This window comes from Pseudorasbora parva, chromosome 1, assembly GCF_024679245.1.
Source record: "Pseudorasbora parva isolate DD20220531a chromosome 1, ASM2467924v1, whole genome shotgun sequence".
NCBI classification, from domain to species: domain Eukaryota; kingdom Metazoa; phylum Chordata; class Actinopteri; order Cypriniformes; family Gobionidae; genus Pseudorasbora; species Pseudorasbora parva.
The window spans coordinates 4945612-4969821 of NC_090172.1; the positions used below are offsets into that span (position 1 = coordinate 4945612).

The following is a 24210-nucleotide window of genomic DNA, read 5'->3' on the forward strand; positions in this document are numbered from 1 at the left end:
TAATACCGCTTTATTGCAGAATGCTGCTTTACAGAAATGGTGTACTAGTGATACTTTAGTGAATAAAACAAAAACGACTTTTAGAATAAAGCAGATTGTAGAATATTAACATTTTAAAATGTTTATCCCTCATCAGAATATCAGCCAAAATGTAAAATTAGCCGCCCAAAAAAAGATGAATACTTTTAATAAAAGCAATTCATATGATATGAAGATATATTATGATATTATATATACACATAGAGTACCAGTCAAAAGTTTGGAAGCATTAATATATTTAATGTTTTTGAAAGAAGTCTCTTCTGCTAACCAAGGCTGAATTTATTTGATCAAAAATACAGTAAAACTGTAATATTGTGAAATACAATTTAAAATAATGGTTTTCTATTTTAATATATTTTAAAATGTAATTTATTCCTGTGATCAAAGCTGTATTTTCAGCATCATTACTCCAGTCTTCAGTGGCACATGATCCTTCAGAAATCATTCTCATATGAGGTTTTATTAATCAACGCTGGACACAGTTGTGCTGATTAATATTTTGTTTGACCTGTGATCATTTTTTTAGGATTCTTTGATTAATAAAGTTTAAAAAAAGAACATAATTTATTTAAAATATGAATATTTTGTTACAGTATACTGCACTACCGTTTAAAAATTGGGGTCAGTCATTTTTTTCCCCTTCTTTTCTGAAAGAAAATAATACTTTTATTCAGCGAGGATGTGTTAAATTGATAATTTTATTTAATAAATGCGGTTCTTTTTAACTTTTTATTCAGTGAATCCTAAAAAAAAAAGGATCACAGGTTCCAAAAAAAAAAAAAAAATCCTACCATAAATAAATATTGTTCAATCCTAACAAATCATACATCAATAGAAAGCTTATTTATTCAGCTTTCATGTGTATAAATCTAGAAATTGACTCTTATGACTGGTTTTGTGGTCCAGGGTCACATATACATATATATCTAGGAGTGAGACCTCTCTTTGAACCATTCTGTCAAAAAAGATAAGTTTTTCTTCAAGTCTTATTAGTGTTTTATTATGTTTACATTAATATTGGCCTTGTCAAGCTCAAAAGTTATGGGAAAAAAAGAGGGATTCATTTTGTACAGCAAACAATATTGGTTTTGGCACAAAACTGTGCCTGAGGTGGAATAATATGATTCTTGAAGGTTCAGTAATAATAATAATAATATTCATGCAATACAATTCAACTCAGAAATAGAGGAAACTACGAATGTCATTATTTGACTCCCCGTGTGAAACAATCAGAATACTGAAGTGAACCCAAATGATTTATATACAGGAAATAATTCCCTGCACATTTTCACAGAGCTACTAATCTTAGTCTTTTAGACTAATACTTCAGTTTATTATCATCTGCACGATAAACACTATGACCTCTTCGCCAAATTCTGGTTTAGCGCTCGATGAAAACGACCAGCAGAGTGGAGGAAGTTAAATCCCTCTAATCTGTGAATATCAAAGCAAATGGCATGGGTTTACAGAAGTTAAGCTCAAAAGACAAGCCGCTAATCATAATAAGATTGCAAATAAGTGACATTACACAGTAAAGTGCGTGCTAACTTGTTTCATAATTGCCAACACTTATATTAACTGATTTTGCAATCAGAAATTAAAGCATTTGTGGGATTGGAGAACATTTTAGAGAAATATGTGAATGTATCCTAAGGGTAACAGCTCATTAACACCAAACATACAAAATGCTTGCAAGGTTGTCAACATTATTATAGATCTTCAGCATTTCACTGAGAAGATATTTGATAAATAACCCTATTAGTGCAATCCTCCACACCACTCAAGTGTTTCTAAACTGATTCAACAACAGAAATTATTCTGCTGTCTAAGTGAATCACTTTAAACCAATATATCGGTTATTCAAATACAAAGAATTATCGTAATCAGTCTCAGCCAAGATTTTAATGTCAGTGCATCCCTAAATTTGACGTCAAAATACATTATGAATCCCGATTTTCGTGACTCACCCCTTCATCTTTCTCCATCTCCAGGCCCATTTCACGCAGGTTCTCCTCATACTCCTCCCTGCGGAGGCGATGGTCGTCCTCATGGTAGTCCAGCCTCTGCTCTTGAGCTGCGAGTTCGGGATCCGCACGAGCCGGTGAGCTGGCTCGTTTACTCTTTCGGCTCAAGCAGCAGGAACGGGACTTATGTTTGCGAGTGCTGTGGGGTTTCTGGATGTGGTATGTGAGGACATAATCTATCCGTCTTTGGCCATCCTGAAAGTACGGCCACAGTTTCGAGTCCTTCGGTTTCTCATCTAACGGTTGAGTTTTCCGGAGCTGAAAAAAAATAAAATAAAATTAAATTAAAAAATCAGGATTATATGCATCTGTATAACAATGAGAGACATTTGTAATAATGCATTACGACATGATTTAAAGACAGAAGTGATAATGGGATCTGGAAGTGACCTCAAAACGATTGGAATAAAAATAAATCCCATTAATCTTGGTAATATTTATTAACTGTCTATTCCAAACATAGACGTAAACCTGCCTGTGTGTTTACCATACTTCCACTAATGTGGCAAACAACTTCCCACTTTATGTGAAGGGTGTGGTAGATTCCTGGTCCTTTAAAAGGTTTATTTTTCTTCGTAAACTGAAACATCTAGAAGTAAACCATTCATAGACTAATATTACAGAAGCAGTAAACACTGCAGCTCTGTTGGTTTGATTGCAGTGAGTTTGGGGCGTTGTGTGTTTGAACAAGGACACATAGAAACACTGAGGCAAGAGAGCTACTACCCACCAGCCAAATCACAGCTAACTGATTACCTGTTGATGTCTTAGTGTGTTGAATTTGCTGTTTTTTTTGTGTGTTTTTTTTTTTTACATCATACTGTTGAAACCTTTGCATTTCATGCATTTACTCTACTGTATTTTGGGAGTCAGAAGGATTTTATTCAAAAAAGTAATATTCAGTAATGATGCATTAAATTGATCAAAGGTAAGAGTAAATAATTTATATTGTTACAAACAAATCTTAAAATAAATGCTGCCCTTTTGAACTAGCAAGTATTTACATATTGGACTGTCTCACAGAAAAACAGAGAATATTTTCTTCAAAAACCAACATCTACTTTTCTTTTTTGAGAAATGAGCAGTGCAATAACACGGGTATCAGGGCAGGGAGGCAATCAGCCCATGCTCTTAAATTCCCCTCCAACTAAGATTTAATGTTTATTCCTCACACACAGAATGCCACACACAGAAGTATTTTTTGTTATGTACTACTAGATATACCTAGTATAGCAGACTAAAGCCCTATTCGGATGGGAGAGATGGGGTAAAATAATAAATACACTATTTCCAAAAGTATTAGGACACCTCCCCAAATCATTGAATTCAGGTGTTCCAATCACTTCCATGGCCACAGGTGTATACATTGAGCCCTATGCAGACGCTTCTACAAAGCATTAGTGAAAGAATGGGTCGATTCCAGGAGCTCAGTGAACTCAAGCGTGGTACCGTGATTAGTTGCCACCTGTTCAATAAGTCTATTCGAAAAATTTCCTCACTACTAAATATTCCACGCTCAACTGTTAGTGGCATTATAACAAAGTGGAAGCAATTGGGAACAACAGCAACTCAGTCACGAAGTGGCAGGCCATGTAAAATCACAGAGAGGGGTCAGCGCATGCTGAGGGTCACGGTGCGCAGAATTCACCAACTTTCTGAGTACTTTCTATTTGTAGTCAATATCTTCAGACCTCCACACTTCTGTGGTCTTCAGATGAGCTCAAGAAACTGTGTGTAGAGAGCTTCATGGAATGGGTTTCCATGGCCGAGCAGCTCATCACCAAGTGCAATGCAAAGCATGGGAGGCAGTGGAGTAAAGCAGCCGCCACTGGACTCTAGAGCAGTGAGACGTGTTCTCTGGAGTGACCAATCACGCTTCTCTGTCTGGCAATCCTATGGATGAATCTGAGTTTGGCGGTTGCCAGGAGAACGGTACTTGCCTGATTGCATTGTGCCACGTGTAAAGTTTGGTGGATTATGGATTATGGTGTGGGGTTGTTTTTCAGGGTTTGGGCTTGGCCCCTTAGTTCCAGTGAAAGGAACTTTTAAAGGGGTGGTAAAACTATTTTAATTTTCTAACTTTAGCTAGTGTGTAATGTTGATGTTTGAGCATAAACAATACCTGCAAAGTTACAGCGCTCAAAGTTTAAAGCAAAGGAAGATATGTGAAAAGCTGTGAAATAGTAGGCTGGAGTGTTGTGCAATGCCGACAAAATGCTATTTTTCATCTGGATTGCAAGTCCACTTTGTTTAGCCTTCCTATGGTGGGGGGAATTAGGGATCAATGGTTAAAATTTATTTTTGACTCTGACCCTCACAATTATTTCCCAAATCTTGCTCTTTGTGCTGCACATATTACGCAGGAAAGCTTCAACAATCAACGCGAGTCGCACAACGGCTTGTTTCTGAAAGATTGAGCAGTTCCAACTTTAAAAACGGGCCACAACCTGTAAGTATGATTTATTTTTCATTGATGTGTTTTCCTGTAATAGTTAGTATTGTTAATTGTACGTTGTAGAAAGGAAGTAAACAAATGACAACACTGTTTGGCTCTGCAAACCAGTTTGTTAAACGTTCATTCATACTTAATGTTCTCCGACCAACTATTTTTTAAATCTCAACAGCGAGCTTGCTTGGAATTAATGTAAATTATTCTTTGATTAGAGTTATGTATTTTTTTATCTACAGGCATGATAAACATGGTTCTGTGTTTGATTTGACTACTATAGCAAAGCCAATGTTTAGTGTTCATTTTGGGTTAATAGTTCTTGCGACAGATATTTGGCTATAATCGTTCTAAAAACACAAAAGGTGCCATTTAGTAGCGATCACTATAGATCCGCAGTCTTTACAGACTACCGGTAAAGGTTTTCAAAATACGTGCACTGGGCGGTTAGCGAATCTCAACACACTGGGCCAGCTAACTAATCTGAGCCCATTGCGTATTTTTGAGGGACCGGCTTCATAGAACCTGAAAACAATCAGACCATTTTTATAAGGAGGGACAGAGCAGTGCAGAATAAAGGTAAAATGTATGAAAAATAATGCTTTAAAAAAAAAAAAAAGCATGAACACATGTTACAGTGCACCCCACAAACACAATCAAGCCTTCGAAAGAATGAGTCTTACCACCCCTTTAATGCTTCAGCATACCAAAACATTCTGGACAATTTCATGCTCCCAATTTTATCGGTACAGTTAGGGGATGGCCCCTTCCTGTCCCAACATGACTGTGCACCAGTGCACAAAGCGTCGGTCCATAAAGACATGGATGAGCGAGTTTGGTGTGGAGGAACTTAACTGGCCTGCACTCCACCCAATAGAACACCTTTGGTGAAAAAGGATGGTCCAAATACATATTAAACCCTACAGATTAAGAATGGCATGTCATTAAAGTTCATGTGCAAAAAGACAGGCATCCCAAAACTTTTGTCAATATAGTGTGTATGTAAATATTTTGTCATTTCCTGCTTAAACATATTTTTCCACATTTTTGCCAAGTATGGGGGCACTTGAAGCATTCAGCTGTGTTCTAAGCAAGCACCACACATTTTCTTCAGAAAATGTACATATCTTAAATCATGCTGTATGTTTGCGCACATGATATCAGGAAACAAAGTAATATGCACATAATGCGAGGGAGGTGATAGCAGTGCATAAATCGAGTTACCCCTCCCATTTCTGGAAGATGTACTGAGATTTCTTATCCGTTGCGAATTGGCCATTAATATTAAAGACGTCCTGTGGTAAAATTACATTACTCCATCTGTAAAACTAATTCCATACGAATAGCGTTTCAGAACACTTTGTGCACTTTGCTTAAGAACAAACTGGAACTCAGCAACTCTGCTTTTCATGCAGCATCCCTTGTAAGGTTTGAACCCATTACTTTTGGGTTTCCAGCACAGTTATTTGACCACTTATCATGCCACTTCTGTGTATTAAGGGAAGTGAGAACCACAATGCAGGGATTTACGACAATACCAGTAAACAAATCACATTAGCTCAGAGGAGGAAGTCAAAAACGCAAAAGAAATTTCTCAGTTTCTCACTGCTGCATCTTCTATTTAGTCTTATTCATGAAAATAGGTTAATGACTTTTAAATTACACATATCCAATTACTGAAGCTTAAGAAGGTCAAATGAAACATTTAATTTTTTTTCACTTTCGCTTAGCCTTCGGGCCATTGCATTGACTACACTTCTGTACAAATATTTCTTATGGTAAATTTTTCTGAATTAGATACTAGGGAAAACACATATTCAAGCAATTATGATTAATGAGATAGATCCCTTTTGACAACTTCCTCCCCTAGAAGGATGCAAAAGTATGTATCAAGTGCTTATTCTAAGATGAAGGATTGTTAAAAGGTACACTATAGCCCTATTTGGATGGGACTAGTTTTCCAGGGGGACGTTAGAGAAATTCATGTTTCACAGGTAACTTTTTTTTTTAATGATTTTAATCCCATCCAAATTTTTCACACACAACCAAATTACCTACTGTTTTTCTGCAAACTCTTCCCTCTGAGAAATCAAATTCCGTCCGAATGCGAATGTGTGTGATTTCTGATGTTGTATTAATCCAATGCTTCTCCTTGTGTGTTTTTGACTACCCTATATTAGGGATACACTCACCTAAAGGATTATTAGGAACACATGTTCAATTTCTCAATAATGCAATTATCTAATCAACCAATCACATGGCAGTTGCTTTAATGCATTTCAGGGTGTGGTCCTGGTCCAGACAATGTCAGAATGGGAAAGAATTTTAAGCATGGCATGGTTGTTGGTGCCAGACGGGCCAACAACCTGAGTATTTCACAATCTGCTCAGTTACTGGGATTTTCACACACAACCATTTCTAGGGTTTACAAAGAATGGTGTGAAAAGGGAAAAACATCCAAAAATGCCTTGTTGATAATAGAGGTCAGAGGAGAATGGGCCGACTGATTCAAGCTGATAGAAGAGCAACTTTGACTGAAATAACCACTCGTTACAACCAAGGTATGCAGCAAAGCATTTGTGAAGCCACAACACACACAACCTTGAGGCGGATGGGCTACATAAGCAGAAGACCTCACCAGGCACCACTCATCTCCACTACAAATAGGAAAAAGAGGCTACAATTTGCACAAGCTCACGAAAATTAGACAGTTAAAGACTGGAAAAATGTTGCCTGGTCTGATGAGTCTTGATTTCTGTTGAGACATTCAGATGGTAGAGTCAGAATTTGGTGTAAACAGAATGAGAACATGGATCCATCATGCCTTGTTACCACTGTGCAGGCTGGTGGTGGTGGTGTAATGGTGTGGGGGATGTTTTCTTGGCACACTTTAGGCCCCTTAGTGCCAATTGGGCATTGTTTAATTGCCTGAGCATTGTTTCTGACCATGTCCATCCCTTTGTGACCACCATGTACCCATCCTCTGATGGCTACTTCCAGCAGGATAATGCACCATGTCACAAAGCTCGAATCATTTCAAATTGGTTTCTTTAACATGACAATGAGTTCACTGTTGTAAAATGGCCCCCACAGTCACCAGATCTCAACCCAATAGAGCATCTTTGGGATGTGGTGGAACGGGAGCTTCGTGCCCTGGATGTGCATCCCACAAATCTCCATCAACTGCAAGATGCTATCCTATCAATATGAGCCAACATTTCTAAAGAATGCTTTCAGCACCTTGTTGAATCAATGCCACGTAGAATTAAGGCAGTTCTGAAGGGGATCAAACACAGTATTAGTATGGTGTTCATAATAATCCTTTAGGTGAGTGTATATTAGGGATCCGCCGATAGATGCCTGCTTTCAAACATCCCCGTGTGTATCTATGTGTATGCTTTGTGAAGAGCGTTGATCATTGTAGCCAATCAGAGACATATACTGTATGTTGAGTGCATGAACATAATGGCCAATCAGAGGCATACATGTTGAGCATGTGAACACAATGGGCAATTAGAGGTGTTTAAGAATCAGTTCAACAGTGTTCAAAATGCTGGAGGGAAATGCTGGTATCGTCACATTTTTAAAATTTCAGTACCAACTCGGTCCTAAAGTCAGTGCTACTGACAACTCTAGAACAGATAAATTCCCATATGTAGCTTTCTTACAGAGTTCATTGTTAAGCATTATCTATTGCAAAAGCTCATTTCATTATTGTTGTTGTAGCGTTGTCCTGGAGTTAATTTTCAAGGAAGTACAACATCTATTAATGGGTAAAGCTACAGTAACGTCTTTAGCTAGTCATGAGATCATTTCCATCTAAACTGGTTCTCTCTCTTACGCCTGCAGAAGGATAATCGTATTCATCCGCACAGTCACTCAGAGCCAAAGCACAACCGAAACAACGTTCTGCCACAAAATGCATGCAGCTTTGTTTTTTAACTAAGGGCCAAAAGTAAGTACATACTAGTATTCCTTTAAGTTATTTGTCATCACAATCATGAATATGTGGATACATCCTTTTAAGGATGTGTAACACCACCACACTCAAATAGTACCAAATCTATAAACAAGCACCAAACACATGGTTGAATACATTTGTATAAAGTCATTCAGGATTAGCAGAGGGTATTTCAAAGTGACCAGTCTGTCCTGGAAATTTGCACAAATGATCAAATACGCCCTCAGAATGCAAAATAGTTTAGCACACCCGCAGGGTACTCAAAATCTGCAGTACTTGAAGTTTACTGCACCATCTGGAGCAATGAAGCAATGTGTTTGGCAAGCTTTAGCTTTTTCGTGAAATACATATATTTGGATGTTTTATTAATGACCAAATATGATAAAAGCTAATAAGAGTATTTGCCTTGCACAAACACAATGCAAATGTGACTATTCATGTAATTTAACATCCCTAGCTTTAATTTCATATCACCTGTTCTCAAATACATCACTGCAAAAGTGAAAACTGAAGCATTCAAATGTCCATATATTTGCCCAAAGTTTGACTTGCAAATTATGCTGTACTAGAGAGACAGGAGGAAAACATGGGTGTTTAAAGTGGAACCGGTAATATGTCTTTATCCCTGGAATAAAATGAACGAAATCCTGTTTTGTTGTGACTTACAGCAGAGCCAGTCTGGGGGTGTAGGGAGTCCCTCGTGCCTTTAGAGTTGTCATCTTCAATCCCCTTCACATCCAACGGGACAGATTCATATCTCTCATTTCGCCACATGGTGTCCTGTCCTCCCAGCCCTGATGGCTGCTCCTCTGTGCTGTTGAAACCCAAGAGTTTCTCACCTGTTGAAGAGAAAACTGAAATTTATCAGTGCAAACATTATTGCTTTGTGATAGGAACACAAAGTGCAACGCTAAATCAATCTCAATGGGGTCATTTCTTGTCAAGTAAACCAAAGGTCCCTGGCTAAAATATTGGATTTTGCTGAAAGAAATATGTAAATAAAGAAGAAAGCCAAAATATTAAATATTATTATTATTTAATAATTTTATTTACCGAATAATCCATTATTCTGTAAAGGGGTCAAAATTACAATTTGGATTTTCCAAATTACAGGGGGCTAAAAATTATTTTAGAGGGTTGGCAGCATTATTTTTTTTTCACTCAGAGATTGTTAGGTCTGTTAGTAAAATCGGTTGACTTCAGCAAACTTCTTGCATTATATACACTAATGGCAACAGCTTAAAAAAAGGGAAAACTTTGGTAAATTGGGAACTTGAAAATGGGTAAAAAATTCAACAAATTGAATGTAGAGCCATATTGAGCTCCCCATATCTATATGATTGAAACACATTGGGCCTTGAAAATGAAGATTTTCAAAGAAAAGTTTGTTGAGAACCAGAATCTAAAATCATATTGTGATACCTTTAATAATTTTTGAGTGACAGGCATGCAAACTTTGGAAAAATAGGCACTTAGACAGGTATATTCAATGCAATTGTGTTGATATAAAAAATAAGATTTCAACATTTGTGTTTCAGATATTCCTCTTTAAACAAAGAAGAAGAAAAAAAATACATCAGCTGTATGCAAAGTGACCTGCATTTGGTTTTTGACCACTGAAAATGTATACAATTCACCAATTTACTCATGGAGCCACATTAAGATCTCCATATCTCTGGGATTGACACATATAGAGCCTTTAAAATGAAGTTACCAAAAGAAATGTTTATTAAAACCAGAATATAAAAGGATATTAAGATATATTTAATACTTCTTGAGTTAAAGTCATGAAAACTTGGGGGGAAAAAAGCACAAGAAGTGCTTTCTCCCCCACTTCTGAATCGTAGCCATTGGTATATAATGCAACAAAGATTGCTGAAGTCAACAGATTTCACTAACAGACCTACCAATCTCTGGGTGAAAATAAAATAATGCTGCTGACATCTTTCTAAAGTCATTACCCTTTTGTAATTTGGCTTCTCAGGTGAAAATCTATTATTTCACCCTATTTGTGTCAAAGGATTGCAAATAACCATCTGGTGTGAAGATTAGTTTGACTTGCATTTAAAGAGAAAAAGCAAGTTTAAATGCAAAATAAATGTAAGTGTCTGTAAGCTTATAATGTTTCTTTGTTCAATAATTTTCATTTACATTTGATTTTTTCAACAAAGTCTTAGAATTTTGGAACATACTTAATTTAACACCATCATGACTTCTGTTGTGTTTTATAAATCACAGGAGGAAAAACAGAGCAGAGGTCAGCATATTTTTCTAAATTAATGTAAGCACAGCAGACACCTGAAAACAATAAAGCCTCCCAACACAATTACAGAGCAGCTGAAGGCAAAAACAGTTCATTTACGACACTGTACACAACCAAATATTCCATCTCAGGACCTTGACAAAACCTAATAGATAATATGTTCTTAAAAATGGAGTGGTAATACAATGGTGTTATACGATGGTGAAACAAAATCTCAAAAAACAACATCCTATAGAAAAACATGACTACATTTTCCTCCCTAGAATGCATATGTAGGTCATTGTGGGATACGTGTGTGTGTGTGTGTGTGTGTGTGTGTGTGTGTCTGTGTGTACTCAAATTGCTCCGGGGATTGTCACTGCAATAATGTCAGTTTTGCCTTTTCCTCTTGTATTCAATTTAAAATTGAATGTGATCACAATAAATAACACAAGAAAAATATTTTGACAGATATATGGAAACTAGGGGTTTTAATAAATAACATTATCTAGGGGTATTAATACAAATTATCCTAATAATAAAATAGCATATTAAAGGTGAAACAATTAGGTAACGGAAATATTCATGTAATTTTATTTTATAATATCATATTCATAATATTATATAATATTTTCTGTAATAATTAAAAAATGATAAATAATAAGATTTTGTTGAATTATATTTGTTTCTGTGGGGAAATCCATGTCATATCAGTGTAAGGTGGTCAAGTTGTTATTGGTCCAAGGTGGTTTACCAGCTCCAGCTATAGTTTGGTAACAGTCTAACGGGACAGTCTCAGCCACACGAGTCCATCTGATCCATCAATTCAGACAAGCTAATAACCAAAGCTAACTAGCATGTTCCTAGGGATGCACTGATATGAAAATATTGGCCGATACCGATAAGTCTTTATATTTGAAAGACGATAAACAATATATTGGATATTGATACAAATTTATCATTTTTGAGAACCTGATTACAAAAACAAAAGTTTCACCATTTAAAGCCATGTATCAAACACACAATTATAATCTCATTATAATTGTATATTGCCTAAAAGACAGACTTGCACTGAACTGTATTTTCCTTTTTGAAGAGATTTCAATCATATTTCAAGAAATTCAAAACCATCATGGTGAACAGTGTGCATCTGAAGTGTCTCAGCTGAAGAAAATAAAACATTATTTATTGGCTTTAATATATCAGCCAAATGTACTTATCGGAGAACATATACCGTCCGAGACTGATATGGTGCATCCCTATCATAAACCATGTAAAATCAGCTGCCATTAGAAGGCAAACACAAAGGCTACACTGTAAAAACATTATCGTAATTTTAAACGCAACAGTAAAAAGCTGTTAATTAGTTAACAGTAAGTTCCCTTATGGGGGAAAAATATAGATATAACCTTACATTTTGTAAAATATGTTAAATGTACAAATGTTTCAAATAAAATTATTTTATTTTACAGTGAAAAGCAGTAAATTGACATGAATTCCCTGTGTGACACGTGATGGTTTTTCATTTTAATAACTGTTTTTTTTCTCTAATTTACAGTGTCCTTGTTACACACACTTACCATAGTAACAGTGAATTATACATAATTACATGCAACTAACCATCGTCCTATAATAAGTACATGTTGTTAACTAATATTCAGTACGTTGTTAAATTAATGTTTATTGCACTATTTTAGTGTCGTGATTGTTAATTGTGTGCATGACTCTGTGCACCTCTATATTTACCTCAGCTTGAGGGAAGGCTACTTGTGATGAATTTAATTCATTGTGTGGTTCTTTTTATCGTCAGTGTTATGTTATATGTCAGTATATAATAAAAGCACAAAAGTGATTTAGCAGCAACGTGGCCTTGCTAATTATTCTGACAAAGATCTACACCGATCAGGCATAACATTAATTCCTAATATTGTGTTGGTCCCCCTTTTGCTGACAAAACTGCCCTGACTAGAGGTCGGCCACGTGAAGGACCCAAGCCAAAACTTTTGGGAAGATTCAACAACACTTCTGGGAGACGTCTCAAATTAAGGTTTAAATTCTGATATTTCGAAGTCCTATGGCCATATATTTACTATATATACAATCATGAAGTGTTGCTTAACTTAGTGAAATAAAAAAACAGCATAGAGTAATGTATTCAATCACAGTTGTGAAATCTTGAACACGATCAGAAATCTCACTGCTCAAAACGGCAGAGTTTTTATTCAGTGCTGAGTTAAGGCTCGAGAATCTTGTGGCTGTACAGTGTATAAAATCCATTGAATAAAGCTATTGATTTTCATGCTGCTAAGAGGACCGACGGCCAACTGCATGCTGCAAAGTTTCGGAAGTGACATCTAAATATAACTGGATTCACTCTGCAGGAGACAGAAATATCCGAATACAGGTTAACTCTGAAGAGGACATTATATTTTTGTGAATTTCTATGACAACATACACAGGTTTAAGTCCGGATATTCTTATGAAATATGAGATTCTTAAGAATACATTCCCTTTTATTACTCCCATTATTACACATCTTTTTACATTACATATTGTCCTGAAAACACATTACTATGCAAATATGATATAGCGTATGCATTGCATACGATGGGAATGGCATTTATGGCCATGTTTATTCTTAATTATTCTGTTTGGCCTATATCTTTCATTACATAGTTGAAAATCATCTTTATACAAAGTTTTGATTGAAAAAACCTTGAAGCATAAAAATTGATTAGTGAATGAAACAAAAAAAAAAAAAAACATCTGTTTGCCTGTTCATGTCTTCATGTCAATAAATGGGTTCTGGTGTCCTCTACAGAGCATACAACATTTTTTTTATAAACCCAAAAATATCCAATTGTTTTTTATGCTCCAAACAACACAACGACCTAAAAAAAACACTACATTCACAAAATCTTTTTTCTGGTTCTCAGGAAGATGAAAACTTCAACCCATAGCGGACGATCTCTAGCCCTGACCTGTCGAGGAATGAACTCCACTAGACCCTTGAAGGTGTGCTGTGGTATGTGGCATCAAGATATTATCAGCAGATCCTATAAGTCCTGAAGTTGCGAGGAGGTGGGGCCTCCATGGATCGTTTGTTCAGCACATCCCACAGATGCTCGATTGGATTGAGATCTGGGGAATTTGGAGGCCGAGTCAACGCCAAACTCGTTGTGCTCCTCAAACCATTCCTGAGGATTTTTTCTTTGTGGCAGGAGCATTATCTGCTGGAAGAGCCTCAGCCACCAGAATACCGTTTCCATGAAAAGGTGTACATGCTTCTGAATCTGCAACAATGCCTAGGGTAGCACTGTGTTTTCTGACACCTTTCTATCAGAACCAGCAATAACTTGAGCAATTTTAGCTCGTCTGTTTGATCGGACCACACGGGCCAGCCTTCTCTCCCCACGGGCATCAATGACCCATGACCCTGTGGCCGGTTCTCCACTGTTCCTTCCTTGGAGCACTTTTGATAGATACTGACCACTGCAGACCGGGAACAGCCCACAAGAGCTGCAGTTTTGGAGATGCTCTGACCCAGTCGTCTAGCCATCACAATTTGGCTCTTGTCAAGCTCGCTCAAATCCTTACACTTGCTCATTTTTCCTGCTTCTTACACATCAACTTTGAGGACAAAATGTTCACTTGCTGCCTAATATATCCCGCCCACTAACAGGAGCCGTGATGAAGAGATAATCAGTGTTATTCACTTCAACCAGATCAGTGTAGCTGCCAGTTTTATTCTGTAAAAACAATGATTTTATATGGTGTGTATCAATATCATATTTGGGCTATTGCACAGCAACACTGATGCATGATATTTACTTTGTGCTTGCTTGCATATCAGTCCTCATAATTCATCAGAACTGCTTTCAAAATTGTCCTACCTTAACCAGAAAACTAATAACCAACCCATCATCACATGTTATGTTCTTTATGTTTATGAGGACTTGTCATACTCCTTTGCCAGTGTCGGTATAGATAAAGAAGCGATTACATCCACATGAATGATTTCTGACTAATGAAAACATTTTTCAGAATGACACCCATTAATCGTGTCACTTTTACTGAACTCGTGTTCAGAGAAATATGGAAAATACTACAGGTTTTATATTTCAGGCATATATTCCACAATAAACTATTAACATTCACACTGCCACATGCCTTCACTTTCCCCAACTGGGAAAATCCCCTCTGCCAGCTCAGGTTGACATGCACCGCCCCCTCAGAACAGCATCTCTCTCTCTCTCTCTCTCTCTCTCTCTCTCTCCTCTCTCTCTCTCTCTCTCTCTCTCTCTCTCTCTCTCTCTCTCTCTCTCTCTCTCTCTCTCTCTCTCTCTCTCTCTCTCTCTCTCTCTCTCTCTCTCTCTCTCTCTCTCTCTCTCTCTCTCTCAAGATGATGCTGCGATGGATTTTCCTCATGTGCGCGCTCGCTCTGTGTGTGTGTGTGTGTGTGTGTGTGCGTGTGTGCGTGTTGCCTGCAGGCAATGCGTGACTGCACTAAACCCACTGCTGCTCACCAAATAATACAAGCTTCAATATCCATACAGCTTATCTGACTTTAATATGAGCATTATTTTATTATGAATTACATCAGTCAACAGGTTTTTGCTCAATGCATTATTTATAACATACCTGGATATCATAAACTGTCTTGCAAAGCAATCTGTGCATCATAACCATGCGTTAATGTATATTTTGTATACGGCTACGGAGCGTTATCGATATTTAATATCCATTGTCAAAATAATAAAATAATCTCAACACAAAACACAAGAAACTCACCCGAGCCATCAGCCTCCTCATCTTTCATCGCAGTATTTACATCATCTTCACCCTTCATTGGCGCAAATGTGCGTTGTATCTAGTTTCCAGGTGGATGTAGTGAAGTTGTGTGTCGTGTACGCGGCGTGTGTGTGTGTGTGTGTGTGTATGTGTGCGTGTGTGTGTGTGAGTGGGAGAGAGACGACCCTCCGCGATCGTTCCTGAAGTATTAACATGAAGGACCGGATCCGCGCGAATGCGTTTTTATCTCGCGCACCGACCACACACATCTACATCACCACCAGACACACGAGCTCGTCCTCTTATCAGATGCGCTTTTGGGTAGTTCCTGAAGCAACACCAGTTGAATGCGTGCTTATCTCATTCTGCTCTGGTAAATTATGTGTTGAACTCACTCTACAGCATGTTTGTGTTGGGCTACACACGGACGCATGCACGTCGGCTATAAATGTGAAGCGGGGCTAGTTGTCACACCTTTTACTCCAGCTAGCGAATTTTCACAGAGTAGATTTGACCATTATAACGGTAAAACTCAGAAGAAACATATGAAATATGAAATTGCGATAGATAAATAAATAAATAAATAAATAGGCCTAAATAAAACTACAAAAATAACAAACCATTGTTTTGACCAACAACTGGCCTGTAATTAGAAGTCTGGCTAGAATGTTTTATATAAGGGCTATTTATTATTATTATATAAGGGCTAATTTGCTACCTTGGATTAGATTAGCCACCATTCACGATGTTATAAAATACAAACCATTGTTGTTGTTTTTTAACAGAACTTAATGGCTGTTGCTATGCTGCCTTCACGTGCTAGTGGAATTATCATAAATGCTACTAGATTCCTAGTTAAAAAAAAATTAGTGCAATGAGTGCAAACGTTTGAGAATTAGGACATTTTCGATAGCATATGTGATATGGAATCGGATTGGGCAGAGTTATGAACAATAGCCTACATGAACTTTCAAAAACTAATGTTGGACGTTTGATGGAGTATTTCTGTGTCAAAAATACTCCTTCCGGTTTCTCACAAGCTTCTGAGAGTTTTTTTCGAGTATGGCTCGGCTTGACGTTAATAGAGCGAAAAGGTCCTTGTATGGGCCGTACGGCTCTTCTCCCGGTAGGGTGCGCGGGCGTGTGACTAGAGCGAGAGAGGAAATGCACGCCGCCCATAAACACTCTCAGGTGCAGATCCAGTCGATCCAGGCGCCGAGCTCAACTTTATTCCTATGGGTGACATCAAGCGACTTAAACGCTTCATACCAAAGAAGTGTGTTTTTGACGGAGCGGTCCCAGTGATAAAGGTTCGGTCCTGCTTTGGAAGCAGCCGGTGAGTAAAACGGCTTCAAATGTCTGTGCTGTTGGCTATCGTCGCGTGAGTAAACATCAGTAAACAACACGATCGCGTGCTTCGTCATTCAAATGCGCTAACGGTTACTCCATTGTTGTTCTGTATAACGTTACACTAGTCTGACGTGCAAAACCGTTTTGCTTGCTACTGCCAAGGTTTAGTCGTATACAATAGTCCATAAACCGAATCATGTCCTCATAAACTGCGAGTAAAGACACACAAATGTTGACAGGCCACTAAATACAGTCCATACCACTGAGACGGACGCCCTGCTGCTGCTGTTACTCCTGTTCAATTTATTTCAGCCTCCGAATGATTCTGGATCATAATCTATATTAGCTGAGCCATGAGTTTCTCCACGCTTGAGGACGCTTTGTGCTCGTCATTCTTTAGCTCCACCCACATGATACGCCTCCAGGCGCTCTGTTTTTTCCGGAAAGACTCGGTACAGCCCATATTTCTTTTATAAATATAATAAAACTAAAGACTTTTTGAAGATATGAAGGATGCAATACTACTATATAGGTCCTCAAGATTGACATGAGATTGACTGAAACTGAGTGTTTCACCCCCCCCTTAAACTATTTGATGTTTGAGAGCCACGTTTCAGCGCTCTGTGATCTCTTTTAGTCTGGTAAACTTATAATAATGCATTATAATTTGAGAGGTACTGGTGGATTTCCACAATAAATTCGAGCATGTCTGCGTGACGCTGTATATAAAGGAGGAGCTCCAGCTAGTCGTATCGCATGTGAGGATGCTATAGCTTTTTCTCACAGCAGCTGGAATAATTAACAATTTGATGGCAGATTGTAATCCAGAAAGATTCACATGTAGTCAAAAGCAAAAGATTAGGCTGTACAGAAATTGAAATCTACAGGTAACGATAAAATACAAACTAAAGCTGCGATCCAGACAACCCGTAACTCGTGTTTTTCCAACCTTCTACCTGTGAAAGTGCACTGGAGCGGCCATTAAACCCCTGAGGTCCCACCTGTGAACTCGTACTAGATCGATGTTCACCCAGTTACGAGTTCTGACGTCACATAGCCCCCGAAACAACAATGGCAGCGCCTACGATGTAGTGTTTATGAAAATCATGCATTAAAACCAAATCGTTTATTAAAATAGGGTATTGCTCTAACATTTTTATCAGAAAATATTATGCATTATCAGCAGCTTTTCTAGCGTTATCTAGTTTCCAGTTCATTGAGTACAAGAATAAATTAATAACCAAATACATTTCCAGATATATTTAAAATGTAAAATAAAAGGTATAACAGCTTCTCTTGACTTATGCAACGTTTTTTTCTCCACTCTTTTCCTCAAATAAGCAAGGAGTAAGCGCCTTTGGCGATAGAAATGACTGTAAATGAGCATAAGCCCCATAGGTCCGGCATGTTTTGTTTACATCTAGCTCCCACAATTCCTTGCACTCAGGCAGTTTGGCGAGACTTTTCCTGGAATGCTACAAAGTCGTGAGTCATGGTTTGAAGTCACGGACTCAAAAACCTGCCTGGAATGCAGCATTAATACACATAGTCACGCAATGCTGATGTTAAGTATAACAATAATAATTTGCACGATCTGATGTGATATGAGCCAAGCGACGTTAGATTTAAATCACCGTTGGTAGTGCAATTTATTGTAATGCTTTTTTCCCCTCAGTTGGTCTAAACAAAAGTATCAGACATGTTACGTACTTGTTCAGAATACATTTAGCAGGGACATTTTTTATTTTAGTAATACTTCCAAGCACAGTATCCACACCGGTGTGGTGAATGAATGAATGACAGCCACACACACCTCAAAACATTAATAAATCGGCGCTGAGGAGCCGTGCAGATGCACAACCCGCATAAACATGATAATTCCGCAAATAACTGCAATTGCAGGTTTTCAAACAGAGATGGCGACAAAGAGGCAAAACTTATGGACTGCAGCTTTAAACTTCTCTCCACAGCAAAGTGTTTGCCTAGCACTCACAGTGAGGATATATAAAAAAAGGGTATGATTTCGTCCTCTCATGATTTTCGTTTCATTACTATAATTTGACCCAATGAACAATACACTGTGTGATATTTTCCCCCATCGAGCGGTGAAAAGATATATGACCATCCAGTGAATTATAGTTTCTGTTCCTCTCAATTCTGATTTCGTTTTAACTCCTACGGTGGCCGATTTAGTCCAAGATTAACACGGCAATCCCCCTCTTCACATTCGACACGCTGCCATAGTGTTAAAACGCGAAAGGCGAAGCTTGAATTTACGGGTATGTCCCTCTTTGGCTACTGTACTTTCAAGATGAAGGGGCAACATGGCGACCGGCATTCGAACCCCTCACCCGTACCGTATGTATTTTCAATGGCATATAATAAACTTACGAGAATACTTTATTACTTGAAAGAAGTAAATATACATTAATAAGCACATATATTTTTGAAAGAACTAAGTGTTTTTAGCTAAGAACAAACTAAAAAAGTTACACAGTGCAGCTTTAAAAGATGCAGGTAAGTGTGAGTGTGATATCTATCTAGCAGTAGCTACACTCTCTCAAACGGCATACAATTCTTTAACAGGTTTTTTGTTATTTAATAATTATATAATTCATTAAATTTGTTTAAATTAATCAAAAATGTTAATAAGCAAACGTTGTTATTATGATTTTGAAGTAGGAATGGGTGGTAGGCTATCTTTTCGACGCCTATGCAGCCACGGACTTTTTATTTATTTTTATTTTGCAAGGATTGGTCCGTTTAAATTCTTAACTTAAGTGTGATGTTAAACGTTTCTTGGCTAGACTACATAACCACCATGTGCGATAACATTTTGTGATTATTTCCAGGTATGTCAACTGATTAAACTTTACAGAGATCAGCTGAGGACGCGCACACCTTACGGACTCACACCGGTGACACCAGGCAGTCTAGTCAATAGCCTACTTCCCGCAAGAAAGTAATGTCTTGACGTTTTCAAGTCATCTTTGCTTCAAAGCTGGAACCGGTCACTTCACAATTTGAGAAGAAGAATGAAAATGTCAACTCTTACTTGTGCTCGGAGAGGAAATCACTCCAGCGCTCCAGCTCTTGACTCCTGCTCACCTGCTCAAGCACTTTATCTTTCAACCACTTAAGAACGTGTAAATCTCTCTGCGCTTCACACCTCGCAAAGTGCGAAGTCTTAAAAACTAAAGTACAGTAAGCTACTTTTCGTACAAAATCGACGCGACGCACCGTAGGCTTTACGCGCGATGTGTGGACAGCGCGTGCACAGCACTGCTATGACGTATTCATAGGTGTTCCCCTCACTATTAAACCAAGCAGGTCAGGAGGAATGTGGGCAGGCGCGGGACCGGCGAACATTTATACGTGTGTGTGCAGTCTAATTACAGGGTAAGTGTTTTCTCTATTAACACACACACACACACACACACACACACACACACACACACACACACACACACACACACACACACCGACCGAACATGCACGCACACAGTCTGAACATCTCATGGGCAAATTTGATATCTTTAAGTAGGGGAGACCCGGTTGTAACACTTTTATTTCGTCAGTAACTGGGGTAAGTTGTAACGTAATGTCATAGGGGGACCAAATGTCCTGTTTTCCCAGGACATAAACATTTTGATTATAGATATTTTGTAATATAACAATTTTCTATCCATACAGAAGGGGCATACTTTAAATTGATTGAAATGAATATGGTATCTTTGAGTAAACTTCAAGTATCATTTGAGTATTGCCGGGCCAAGTGTCCTGGTTTTCGGTAATAAAAATATGGTCATTATACTGGGGTAATTTGTAACAGGTATAGACAAAATGCACACACACACAAAAAAAACTATGCCACAACAACAGTTTTATTTTAAATAGATGGCTGGAACAATAAAATATGTGTGAATATGGGGTGTGTATTTACATATTGTGTGTGTGTGTGTGTGTGTGTGTGTGTGTGTGTGTGTGTGTGTGTGTGTGTGTGTGTGTGTGTGTGTGTGTGTGCCTGTATGTGCACATTCATATGGGTGTGTGTGTGTGTGAGTGAGAGCAAATAAACGTAAACATTGGCATTCTGTAGAATTATTAATATCACAAAAATGTTCCTAGTTGTATGTAAGTGGATGGTTGTTTCAAAACACATTACAACCTACCCCACCACTGTCACCCATTGTTTAGCTAGCTGTATTAGCATGGTGCTTTAAAATAAGCAGGAGGTTGATACACCATTCTTTACAACTTTGACCTGATATAACTCACAACATTATCTACATCGATAGAAGAACTAAACAAAATATTATCTTGTCTCAGTATTAGACTTTCTGCTGTAGCTTCAGGAGATATACGTCCCCCGTGAGCTGAGAGCAGTACAGAGGCTGGAGCATTTAAAGCAGAACTGAAGACTTTTCAGAAAGGCTTTTATGTGTTTGTTTTTACTATTCTATAGTTTTCCTTTTTTTTTTTTTCTTCTTTTTTTCTTTTTCTTGTAGCACTTTGAGATTCTTTGGAATGAAAAGTGTGTTATAAATAAAATATTTTTATTATTATTATTATTATTATTATTATTATTATTATTATTATATAGCAGCACAGACTGAAAAACCTCCATGTGTGATCATAAAGGAAGCCAGAGGAAACTGAAATCTTAACTGAAGTCATTTGACTCCTATCTTATCTGTGATTCGTGAAATTGATAGTGTTACAACTCTCCTCTTGTCACAACTATACCCAGTCTCCCCTACTTTTTACGAAGTTATGCACGGGAAATTTATCACATTAACCACAGGTCTCAGACGGAAGTGAGATGGACATTTAACGTCCCTTTAGTAACGTTAGTAAATGCTATGCATGTTTTGTCTGTCTCTCTGTCTGTCTGTCTGTCTATCTATCTATCTATCTATCTATCTATCTATCTATCTATCTATCTATCTATCTATCTATCTATCTATCTATCTATCTATCTATCTATCTATCTATCTATCTATCTATCTATCTATCTATCTAATCTGTCTGTGTTAATTGTGTACAGTGTCACATGTTGACCCTGTAAAAGTTCAAATATCTTGAGGTAAGTGTGTGGTTTACTTTGACCTACTATTTTTACAATGCATGCGTAAATATAATTTCCATTAATCGGTACACTATGTTCTGGTTCACATAGCACAGAGGATCCACCCCATTGTCTAACAGGGTGTTTAAGGTGTTTATCTTTAATTGCAATCAAACCACAACAGTTCCTTCCAAAACACCTCAGGCTTCCCCGAGGGCTGTCGCGTGACATTGATATGAGGGTGGAGGTATGGGTTTCCCTCGGTTGACTCTTCTATAATCGTCACACACTCCACTAACAGATAAAGCTTTCCTGTATGTTATACAGTGATATGTTGGCTTTCTGACGAGGCATACTAACATACATTATTTCAATAGGCCTAACGTATAAGAGTCGTTCAATACACCTAACCTGCGGGTTACAAAGGGGTTTAGTGTGTACATTCCTCTTATGTGTCTGGTCTTTGCTCTCTATTGTGTTGTGGTTTGGTTTCAGATGACTTCAGTCAGTGCATGTGGGAAAAATTGTCTTCCTCTTTTGTCACAAGATCTTATGCTAATGGTTGCCCTCAGTGTGAAGCTGACTAAATAAACAAGAGTTAGTTTGACATAACACAATACAATTCATAGATCTTTTTAACTACTAAGGAAATGGTTTTAACACGTCAGTTTAAATGTAACCTCTAAAAAACAGGAGTCTCCTCTCTTATCTCTACTATACACTCTCTCGCTTTCAGTCTCTCTTTCAGTCTGTTTCATATAGATTCATATGTGACTTCTTGGGGCCTCTGTTGTAGCATGTCATTGCTCTAGATAACAATATATCAAGCAAAGTGTCTCTGTGAACAAATGATGCAGTACTCTTTCTCAGAAATATAATGCTGTCTGCATGGAGCAAGTTGCATAAACCTAGCCACTATGTTGACCAGCTAGCAGTTAGATCTTTTCAAATAGACTGATCTACCTTTTTTTTTAATGAAACTGACTTTAAAAAGTTAGGACTAGCCTTGAAGAAAAAAATGTATGAGCAGTTTATGCTCATACAGCAGGCTGGTAACCTACTTTTAGTTCGGCAAGTTGGAAGCAAAATACAGAAATACAGAACCTGTTTCTGTACCAGATTAAAGTGAACTGATTAAATGTGTATCGCTCTTGCACAACTTGTATGATTTACACATGGTGCCCAAAGTAAACATTGATTTGCATATGCATGACCGTGTTAATATTAACACATAATATCATAACAGCATATTTGCAATTACATTTCAGCTAAACTGAATAATATTTATAAGCAATGAACCCTCAAGTTCCTATCAGAGTATCCACAGGTATTCACCTTAACTATAGACCAGTTTGACAAGTCTGACAAGTGTCCAAGTGCTTTTCTCATATATAGTTTTAAGCTGCATATCTAAACAAAATGTTTGTGAAATATATAATTATGCTTGTGTTCAACAAATGCCAGTTAGAGTTGTGTTTTGTTTTTAATGCAATAACATTCATATATTTTTATGTGCAGCTTATAATTGTTTGATGCAAAAAAAAAGAAAGAAAATAAATTAGATACATGTTTACCAGCTCTTTGCATTGTCCCAACAGTGTGTCTGTCTCTGTCAGCGTGCTTCTTCCGTCCTCTCCTTCGGTTGTAAAACCTCCTCGCTGAAAAAATGTAGCCTTCAGAAAGATGCACTGTGTATCTGTATAAATGAGTGAAGGCTGGACTGCTAAAGAAGCCCTCAGCCTGAGTGGGCCGTCTCAGTCCATCAATGCTGGGTGGGAGATCCTCATTTTCACTGGTCTGGAAGTACCTCCCAAGTCCCAACACAAATGGATTATAAGGAATTAGTAAAATGGCACCATTGACTTATGACTTCCTTTCTACCGTGGGACACAAAAGGAGAAAATACACCAAAACAAAAAAATATTTTGCCTCTCATTCAAATTAATTAAAATAAGCGTAGGTGATACAATTTAACACTTGGTCACAACTTAATTGTTTTCAATATTTTTTGGTTGAAATAAATAGATGGGTAGTGGATCTGTAGTTCCCAGCTTGATTACCTCTTCATCACGGCTCCTGTTATTGGGTGGGATATATTAGGCAGCAAGTGGACATTTTGTCCTCAGAGTTGATGTGTTAGAAGCAGGAAAAATGGGCAAGCGTAAGGATTTGAGCGAGTTTGACAAGGGCCAAATTGTTACGGCTAGACGACTGGGTCAGAGCATCTCCAAAACTGCAGCTCTTGTGGGCTGTTCCCGGTCTGCAGTGGTCAGTATCTATCAAAAG

The 24210-nt window shown here is 37.7% G+C and overlaps 1 protein-coding gene across 4 annotated transcripts in view; it reads right to left on the reverse strand.

Annotated features, from left to right (window-relative positions):
* The window catches only part of ano1a (anoctamin 1, calcium activated chloride channel a), a 71753-nt gene extending 48145 nt beyond the window's left edge, over window positions 1–23608 (reverse strand). For 2 of the 4 annotated variants that reach the window (XM_067456156.1, XM_067456068.1), the window contains exons 1-3: window positions 15507–15929; window positions 9140–9312; window positions 2010–2324 (exon numbers count right to left, since the gene is read on the reverse strand). In XM_067456156.1, the coding sequence (XP_067312257.1) occupies window positions 2010–2324; window positions 9140–9312; window positions 15507–15564 (546 nt within the window). In that variant the 5' untranslated portion in view covers window positions 15565–15929. Of the gene's footprint in view, window positions 1–2009; window positions 2325–9139; window positions 9313–15506; window positions 15930–19911; window positions 20110–23498 lie in introns of those variants that run through there. The other 2 variants (XM_067456245.1, XM_067456313.1) reach the window with 2 other exon arrangements.
* Between the last annotated feature and the right edge of the window lie 602 nt (window positions 23609–24210).